Source organism: Pinus tabuliformis, chromosome 6, assembly GCF_031772625.1.
Source record: "Pinus tabuliformis cultivar Carrire ecotype Pingquan chromosome 6, CPIR1, whole genome shotgun sequence".
NCBI lineage: Eukaryota > Viridiplantae > Streptophyta > Pinopsida > Pinales > Pinaceae > Pinus > Pinus tabuliformis.
Genome location: NC_142292.1, coordinates 359,792,736 through 359,803,211, shown reverse-complemented (window position 1 = coordinate 359,803,211; position 10,476 = coordinate 359,792,736). Strand labels below are relative to the sequence as shown.

Here is a 10,476-nt window from a genome sequence, read left to right as displayed (position 1 = left end):
ACTATTCAAATTACTAAATATAAAAGATAATTAATAATAAATTAAAACACAAACTTATATGTGAAATCTTAAAACTAGAATGAATGTATACTAGTTTATGTTAATTTATATTATTATTATTATCATTATTTCTTTTCTTTATTATTAATATTTTATATTCCTATAACATTTTTACGACATTATTTAAAAATCCATCTCACTATTTTTAATGAAATTAAAATAATTAAAAAATATCTTTTGTTTTTATTGAGATGATTAAATGAATATTAATAATGAATTTTCTGCTACTATCTTTACAAACTGCTTACACTTACCTAAATTATATAATTCTGTGTTAAATTGTTGTATGTTACATCTAAAAACAACTTTCACCAAAGGATACCTTAGTGTAAAGACCAATAACTCTTCTTTAGGGACTATAATGGTGCTTTGGAAACAATAACTCTTCTTTAGGGACTATAATGGTGCTTTAGTTTCCAATGAATCTTTTTTATTGAATAGGGTGGTGCTCTGCTTACCAATGAATCATCTCTTTTATGAAATAAAGTGGTGCCATGATTATGGTAAGGCCTTCATATATTATGATGGTGCCATTGCATACCTCACATGCACATTTACCTGATTCTTAAAATTTATATATCCACTTTAGGGTACCATGGTGTCACGACATAGAGGCTTAGATTTAAACTATAAAAATCTCATAATCTTGCTAAGATTTTATGTCTAACGTTAAGCAATACATTTATGTGACTTGTAAAATACACTTATCCTTAACTTACACGCTTTCCCATTTATATATTTGAAAACCATGATGAAAACCATAACAATTTTATAAAAAAATTAAAATCCTAAATTACCGATTTTCTCGGTAAATTTCAAATGAATGCAAATTTCGAAATTAATAAAATATTGAAAAAACCAATGGCTCAAAGTTCTGTTGATCTTGGGAAACGACTTACTTAGCTGTAATAATAACTCTACAAAGCTGGAATATTGCCGAATGCCTTGTTTGTGTGTTTAGAGTGGACATGGACACTTAATTATGAAACGTTGGAACATAAAATGACAGATGGTTCCTCGAGAGAAGCCAAATGTGCAATACATTGTTTTAAATTGAAAATCAGCCACATTGGTTAAGCAAACTGTACATGTAATTGTACCACATAACCGCGTAGAGGTCACAACACCCCGCGGAGGTCCATCGAGGACAACATACAAACCACACCCAGTAGAAGTCCATCGAGGACAACACAACATACAAACCAAGAAGTCCATCGATGACAACATACATACAAACCAGCAGTTTTGATAGGAATTACATATTTACTACAATTAGTACACCTGCTAATCATAACACTTATAATCCTTCAGCTGCTTCAATATCACGGATCGCTTGAGAGTCGCCTGAATTTTGTGCATGCTTTTCAATTACCTTGTTGCCTTCGCCCTCGAGAGGCTCTGCTTCACTTATATCGTGACCTTCGCCTGCCACAACTTCAGTCTGATCACGTACTGCATGGCTGCTTTTTATCTGGAGAAAAAAATATCAAAAGGTCAGAAATTTTAACACCTATCAATACATCACTTTCAAACACCTTTCAAGTTGCACGTTGAGAACATTAATAAATTTGTACCTTTTTCCGCACTGCCTTGGCTTTCCCAGCTATGAATGCTGCATTGAATATCTCTTTTTCCCTCCCCTCCTCTACCCATTTATGACAATTACCTATCATTGCTTTGTCCAGTTCCTTCTCCATGCAATGGGCAATAAGGTTTGCCAATAAAGATCTTAAGTGATGGATTGCATTAGCTGAACTAGATTTAACATCCACTATTTTCCATACTTTATACAAGCTGATTTTTGCTGCGACTGCCATCCAGTCCCTCGAGTCCTCTGGACGCTCTATGGCGGCTGTTCTTTCCTCTACTTCACACTGTTTCATAAGCAGTTCCAGTGGACTCTTTATCTTCTCTTCCAGTAATTTGTTTGAGACGTTCTTGTTGGGTGGATTGACACAGCCCCAAATCTTCTTAATGGTGTCAAATTCTGTGTCGGCTGTCAGACTTACTAAGTGGCCTTCAGGATCTAAACTATCAACAATATCCATGAAACGCCATGCTTGAGAGTAAGCTTCAAAAGAAGCTTTGATGACATCATAATTAGTCCCGTCATAAAAATACATCATAAAATGTATCAACGAGACTGCTCTCAATTTCCATGAACTTTTTCCAACTTCGTGGAATTGTTTTCCTTCTTCTAGAGAGGTGGGAGCTTCATCTTCCACTGTCCCTGTTTTGTATCCCATTAAAGTGATCAACTCTGCACAAGTACCATCACGAATCTCAAAACCATTCTTCATGTTATTCTCTGTTTTCTTAAAGGCCGATAGATTTGCTATCCACAGGCTGCTGGCGGTTTCTCCTGGCATTCGTATGATGTCCAAAGCTGCTTTGTATTGGTAAAATTGATCGGTCTTTAGTACTGATCCGTTCAAGTCAAACAATAGGGCATTGTTTTCTCGGCTCATGATGAAAGGCCTGATCATTCGGAATGCAAGTTCCGTTAAACACCAACAGGTTTTGCTCAGTGAAACTATAAGTTTTTGAAGCAAAAACACCATCATAAATAATAAATAATGAGGCCTAAATGTTGTGATTAAATTCACAACGATAGTTTCTAATGGGGTTCTTTCAAGATTTCTTTTCCCACGAAACAATCCGGATGTTAAATGCGCATCCAGATCCTTTTTCATATCAACTATACTTCTTGTCCAGAAATCTTCCATGTGAAACAAGGACCGCACATCCCTGGGAAAGTATATAACGGCTGTGAACCATCTGAATAACATCACTATCCATCCTATAAGGATGAACACAAAGTGCATCAAAAATACCAGTATACTAATGATCTTCAAGTCCTCTACGAAATCCTTCCACCAACAACCCCATGTAGCTACTAATAACACAAAGCAAACTGTGTTAAGAAGGCCTGCAAATGAAATGAAAACTGATCTGGCCATGATATAGTCAGGTCGGGAAGCACGACACAGGATCCAACATTTGAGGACGTGATTCTCAATGTTGTCACACTCTTGTTTTTCCGGGCAATTGCAACAACATGAGAGTGCTAACTGAACCTTTTGAGAGATGATCTTTCGAATGCTTTTACCTGCTATGACTGCGCAGCTGAAGAGTACAACAAACAATATGAGAGCTGTGAAGAGGGTCGCGTAGGAAACTGCGAACCATATCCTTTTACGCGGATAGTTTTTCAAAACAGAATTCATGGACTTCAGAAGGAAGTAAACCTCAATACCCATATGCCATATTACAACTAATACCAACGCTCCAATACCGCCCCACACAGTTCCCAAACCCGAACGGACCACCGCAGGAAGTAAATAACTAATGAAAACACATATCATAACTCTTTTGCTCTCACTTAACAGTGGATTGTGAAACAAAATATGTTCCTGGTCGGCTTTTAACTCCCTGTCATCTGAATTTACAGTTATATTGAAATTGTCAATAAAAGAGAGCAATTGAATAAAAAGGGCGCTAATAACCAGAGATTCACCTGGGATCCAATAGGCTTTCCTCTTGAAAGCCTTGTACCAATCCAAAGAGAGCAGGATGGCAAATATAAGTCCGCAAATGCAGGATAGTATCAGATTTATGGAGACCTCTCGATAAAAGGCAAGCTCTTCTTTGCCCATATTGAGATGGCCAATATTCGAACCTTTGCTCAGATTTCTGGTTTCCACCCAGGAAATGTGGATTTTATATTTTACAACAATATGTTGCCGTATTAGATTATAAATAGAGAGGATTATAAATAAAGAGAAAGGTTTGAGGACGGAGACAGTCGGCATAGAAAACCAAGCTGTGAGATTACACATTATGTGGACAATAATGTGTAATCAGGAGTGTTTATCAAAAGATGGGATAGAGCATGTGAGGGTTACGAAAAGCATAATGTGGAGCATCAGTGCTAAAACTTTTAAATTTTTGTAATATTTGTGTGATAAAAAGGATTGTCCATCGTATTGTAATATACGGTGGTAATGTTTATGTTTATTTTTTTTCAACTGATTTTTTTATTATAAGTTATTGAAGAGAATTAAAAAGAGAAAATACAATTTTGACTGAATGTTTCCTGTACTATAATTTTGTTATTCAAAAGATTAAAAGAAAAAAAAATACGATTTTGACTAAATGTTTGCTGAATTCTAATTCTGGAAAATTTGAGCCGTTGAATATGAGAATTTAAACCGGTGACCAACTATAAAACTGCACTTTCACCTCGATTTTTCAAAATTGAATTTTACTAATGTCATAAGAGTTGCACTAGTAAATCTGCATTGTGTTTTAACCCAACTATAGCTGAAAAAACTTAATCCGTGATTGTTGCAACTTGTGCTGATATTCTGTAGTGTCCTCTTGTATTAAAGACTTTAATGTTATTAAAGATGGTTGAAAAGAATGGTTTTTTTCTTTCCTCAATTATAGTTCAAACTTACTGGCTCAACGTATATATATTATTTTATATCTCTTTTAAATCCCAACAATTTTGGAATCAATTAGATGGATTAAATTGATATTTTTGCATTCCACATAGATTTTTCCACGCTATTAATTAGGCTTTCTCATAATAAATAGTAGATTTCCTCGTAATAAATAGCATAAATCATGAGCGAAATAGTATAAATAGGCTTCCTCATAATAAATAGTATAGACCACTAGCTAGGTAATACAATGAGTTTGTAAATCAAACTATTTTTATAACTTAATTTAATTTTATAGTTAAAATTAAAATTATTAATTTATTTATTTTTTATAATTTTAATTATTAATATTTACTCTTTTTATTTATTTATTTTTTTAATTTTATTTTTTAACTAAAAAAATTAATTATTCGTCATACTTCACCTTTCTAGTCAATGAATAATTAGATGGATGAATGTAGGGTTTATCTACTAAGAAGAAGTTTATTAATATCTAACTTCTTTTGATTAAATAATATATCTTAAAAATAACTCATTAAGACCTAATATTAAAGCATTCAGTAGTACAAAATTCAGCAAGATAATTTTAACTACTTAAATACCCTTGAATATCCATTTCTTAAACCAAAAATTAAACACACAATTATCTTAAACTTACACAAACCAACAAAAAAAAATATATTATATACTAAAATTATAAATTAAATAATATATATATATATATATATATATATATATATATATATAAATTAAAATTTAATAGACCTATACATATATCATTATTATTAACCTAAAGCTCACTACAGAACACGACACTCCTAGCTAGCCACCAGATATATGCTATGTAGCCAACCGTACTGTCGTGTCTACCTTTAAAAGGTATTTCTATAAGATGTCTCTTCATTTACGCTGAGTACGTTAAAGTTACCGGGAATATGAAGTGGGTAGATTGTATATTATGCGGAAAGTTATATTTTTAATTTTTTTAAATAATTAAAAAAATGAAATGCATAAAATTAATTTAATAATTTTGTTTATAATAAGTTAAACATAAATTTAATATTGGTAATCGAACTGTTTGTACAGTTCCTTTTCAGATAGTTTGATCAACTGCAACAAGTGTGATTAGGTAGTGATGTAACCGGCTAAGTGTTCTTTTTCGTTATTAAATGGTAAAAGATTACATATATGTAGAAATATACATATTTTATTGAAAATATTTTAATGCAATACCAAAGTTTTAAGATGGAGTATATCTACATATATGATGTGTAATTTTATATCATAATATTACAATTCCATCCATAAACATATTTTAAATATTTATAAAATTACTTTTATAAAACAAATATTAAAATTATATCAAATTTTCAAATATTTTACATGTATTTAGTCATAATATGAATTTACTAATTTTACTGGTACATATTAAAAAAAAACTACAATCCTATAACTACTATGTTGTACTTAAATAAATATGAAATCTAAATTTTGAAATATATATTTTGAGATATATATTTTTAAAATAAATATTAATTTATTAATAAATATCAGTGCGCAAACGCAGGAGACAATCAGATTGATGATGAAATATTTATGAAAAGCCCTCTCTTCTCCGTCGGTCATCGTAGAAAACCAAAAAAGTGGTTACGTAGTGCGTGCAAGCTGTGAGATTACACAATATGTGGACGGAATGAAATTGCCGGAAATCTTTAAAACGCAGAGGAAGCAACTGGAATAATCAGTACTGTTATCTCCCAAAAAGGTGGTAGCATATTATGTGCAACCTGTGAGATTACACAATATGTGGACGAAACTAAATTGCTGGAAATCTTTAAAACGCAGAGGAAGCAGCTGGAACAACTCCCTGGTCCACTGATATATGCTTTGGGGCACTTTTGACTTTCAAAGAAAAAAATGGAAATGTTTTCTCTAGTTGTGTAATATTAACTTTCAACTTCACCAAAAATCTTCTTCGAAAGATGGATAGAAAATGTGAGGGTCAAAGAAAGAATATGGTGGATGGGTGTTGAAACTCTTAGATATTTCTGTCATAAAAAGGATTGTGCATTGTATTTTAATATCTGTGATTAAATCTGATTAATTTTGAAATTAAGATAAATTTAAATTGATAATTTTATATTCTATACTAAATTTCTCTAGTTTTTAAATAGTTTTTGTTATAACAAATTTAGTAAACAGATACTATGATTTATATAATATTATGGAATTCTAATGTTATAATTTAATTTAATTTTATAGTTAAAATTATATTTATTAATTTAAAATATTTATTTATTTTATTTTATTTTTAATTTTGTTTTATGTTTTTATAAATAAAAAATTTACGGAATTTTAATATTATAATTTAATTTAATTTTATAGTTAAAATTATATTTATTAATTTATAAAATTTATTTTTTATTTTATTTTTAATTTTGTTTTATATTTTTACCAGTCAAAAGTTCATCTGGTCAGTACAATACCCTTCATACTCGACTAGAAAGAGAGCACTAACGAATAGTTAACAATAACAATGTTGAAAGTACATAATTAAATTTCTAAAATGCAAAATCAAATTCCAAATAAAATGTCAAAAAAACAAATTTGTACATAGCACTGATTTTACTACCAATGGTTAGTTAATCTTTCATGATTATTAACATAAATAATTAGTTTTAGATTCCGTTTCATTACCATCGTTTATTGTATAAATATGTGTTTCCTTCATCAATAAAGTATCAAAGTTATTATTGTGGAGTTTACACCGGCTTGTACAGTGGTATCAGAGCTTGGTTGATTTGCTTTTAAACTCCATGAGTTATACGTGAAGGTTGATACGAAAAAACTAGAAGGGCGCTGTTTGAAGTTATAAACATTATTTTCTAGGAGACGCTATCATGAAGTGCTTAAGGAGAACCATTTTCGTTCGAACGCAGAGGATCCAATCGTCTAGAAATAACAACCCGAGAACTGTATCCTGTAGGTAATTGAACCATTGTACAGAGACGCCTGGAAGAAAACTGCAAGCGACTGTTAATTCTTCAAGAGGCTGCATATTATGCGCATATAAGGTATATAAGATACATTATATGATTTTAGAATTAACGTGATTTTTATTATTTTTATGAAGTGTTTGTCAACCAGCCAAGGCCCAAAGTGTAAGTGCCGAGAGGTATGGTAGAGCAAGCATTGCTTCTTACCAATTTTTTTTTTTCAAATCTGTTAGTATCCTATAATTATAGGTGAAAATTCCATGTAATAAAAGTTAATAAAGAAAAAATAATAACCAAGGTTGATGGGACAATTATTTCAAGCTGAATGTTGGGGAAAAACGTAGTGATAGAGATCACTCGTGATTGATTAATGACTAAGAAAATTGACATAAGCAATGACAAAGACTTTTGAAAGACAAAATGGTGTTTTGGCACATCTATTGATGAAAATAATGGAAATTAGGAGAAAAGGGAGGTGAAAGGTCACATGTTGCATGTGAAGAAGAAAATGAAGAAAATAAAGGTTTCATTAATAAAAAGGCTTATGAGGATCAAGACACAGACTTTTGTCAGTTTAGTTTTGGAGCTCTATCTCTATTCTCCCTCTCTCTCATCCTTGGACACTTTTTGTTGGATGACTCTGGGAGGGTGTGGCATACTTGGAGTTTTGGAGAAAGAAAGCAAATGACGAGCAAGAAAGTGGAAGAGGACATCAGGATCAACAGCTATAACGGATTTGGCTTGCAGGTACCAAGCTGCATGTATGTTTTCCTCACTCGTTTTGGCATGCACGACATATGCATGTGGTTTATTGGTCATGATCTGTGACTGGCATGGAGGATTACCTGGATTGACAGTGGATTTGCCTAGCCTTTCCATTTCTTGGATAGCCATGGTGTTGTGGGTTTATTTCTTTGTTTTTCTAGTTGGTTCTCATGTTTCCTTTAGCTTGGGTTGAGTTAATAGTTCCTAGAAGCCCTGGTTGGAAAAACACTCTAGAAGCCATGTAACAACTTGGGTTGAGTTACTAGTCCTTGAAGCCTTGGTTGGAAAAATTATTTGGAAGCCCTTGGTGGGTTGAGTTACTAGTCCTCGAAGCCCTAGTTATAAAAATGATCTAGAAGCTCTGAATAAGTTGTGGGTTGAGTTACTAGTCTTGGAAGACATGGTTGGAACAAATGCTTCTGACCCCTAGAAGGCTTGGGTAGAGACCAATCTGATGATGGTTTTGTGATGTATGGTTGTGAGGTGGAATCACTATTTGATGGGTTGAGGTACTTGGCCTCTGGAAGCCTTGGATGGTTTTGGATTGATGTGTTTTATGAGATCCCACATTCATGCCTGGAATATGGCACGAGAGTTTTGGCTCAGCCATGTTTATGGTCGTGTGGTTCGTGGAAGTCCCACAACTGGTTGGCCTTTGCATCATTAATAAGAGTTTATTTCTCCTTGATATTTCATGACTATTATATTGATTTATATGTGGATCATATGGCTATGATTTCCCTGGTATTTCCATAGCTATTATGCTGGTTATGAATATGTTTTATGACATTGGCTATGTATGGCTCTCATCATGTTTTTACTTGTAAATGAATGAATGGTGTATATATGACCTAATAGATGATAATGCAACTAATGAGATAGGAGAACAATGCTCCTTAGAGATTCTCAGATAAATATGAGACCCCTATGCTTAGATATGTTGTTTACACATGTAGATTACATATTTGTGACAGGTTTGACGAAATGCATATCATGGCTAGTAGGGGTCCATTCAAAGGCTTGTTTAAGTAATTACATTTGTATCATCATTCCCTTGTTATATTTATGTTATGAAGGTGTCATTCAATTCTGGGTAGTGACTTGTGCTTTGGGCTTAAAAAAGCGACTCAAATCTTGGGAATGCTGACACAACACTGAGCAAAATAGTTCCTAGACCCTTGCATGCCATGCTGTGGGAGAATCCAGATCCCTCTCGACACTGTAATTCCCATAGCATGTGAGATTTTGGGGGTTAAGTGGTCTAAATTCTCAGTGGGACCCAGGGCTAGTTACTCGAAAGGTTGAGATGGTTCCTAGGAGTCCTATTGTTGATGTGGAATGACTATATGGTGTGTTTCCGTCAGTTCCACTTCATTAACGTGATTTAGGAGGTCGAATCATATCATAGTAACTTCTCGTCACATGTTTACCCTGGTTGGCCAATTACTTGTGTAGATGTGGGAGGAGAGTATTACAGAGTGGTATCAAAGCATGGTTCACTCCTCAGACTAGATGGGTAGCGTGTGCTGGTCATGCATTCATGTTGGCTTCACATGTGTTAGTCATTCTTGTGGTCTATATGCTTGTTGCACATGCATGGTGTGGGTCATGGTTGTAGTGGTGTCACCATGTGAAATAAGATGTTGTTGTCGTGAAGTGTGTCGTCATGAGTGTATGATTGGTTACATGATTGTTAATGCTTGCATATTGTCGGTGTACATTTGTATGGTTGTTGTTGTCATGCATGAGGTCATCATATGTGTAGTTGACATAGTCATGCATGTATTACTAGACCCTAGCTAGAATGATGGTTACATGGTTATATGCTTATGAGTTATATTTTTGTATGTTGTTATGATTATGTTATACATGTATTACATTGATTTGTTGATCTTGCAGATGAGATATCCTCCTCGAACTATGCTAAGGTACGTTGGTTTATTGTGAATTGGTTTAGTTGACATGATATGTCTTGCAAGAAGAATATCAACTATGATTAGCAATATGGTAGACTATAGTTCTCGAGACTCTCCCTACGGATCAGATGAGAAGCGTGTTGTTGGGTACTCTTTTGATTTGGCAGACACACTGAGAAGCTTAAAAGAAGAAATAAGGAGTTGTAAGGAAGATAATGATAGAATCATATAGGGACAAGAGAAACTAGTAGAGGTAAATACAATGACACTTCAGAGTTTGTCAGAATTGCAGTG

At 33.2% G+C, this 10,476-nt stretch overlaps 1 protein-coding gene across 1 annotated transcript; it reads right to left on the bottom strand.

The window, feature by feature from the left end:
* Positions 1-981: 981 nt before the first annotated feature.
* Positions 982-3,750, bottom strand: LOC149258794 (uncharacterized). The gene is made up of 2 exons (XM_089373169.1): positions 1,635-3,750; positions 982-1,531 (listed from the first exon to the last, which is right to left on the bottom strand). Exons 1-2 carry the CDS (start codon positions 3,714-3,716, stop codon positions 1,358-1,360), a joined length of 2,256 nt encoding a protein of 751 aa, XP_089229295.1. The 5' UTR covers positions 3,717-3,750; the 3' UTR covers positions 982-1,357.
* Positions 3,751-10,476: the final 6,726 nt, after the last annotated feature.

What these genes read in the sequence shown, in the direction of transcription:
- LOC149258794 (XM_089373169.1), bottom strand. Translation starts at nt 3,716, where the DNA reads ATGGGCAAAGAAGAGCTTGCCTTTTATCGAGAGGTCTCCATAAATCTG. An exon ending in CCAAGGCAGTGCGGAAAAAG is followed by an intron (nt 1,532 to 1,634) that starts GTACAAATTTAT and finishes TTTTTTCTCCAG; the next exon opens with ATAAAAAGCAGCCATGCAGT.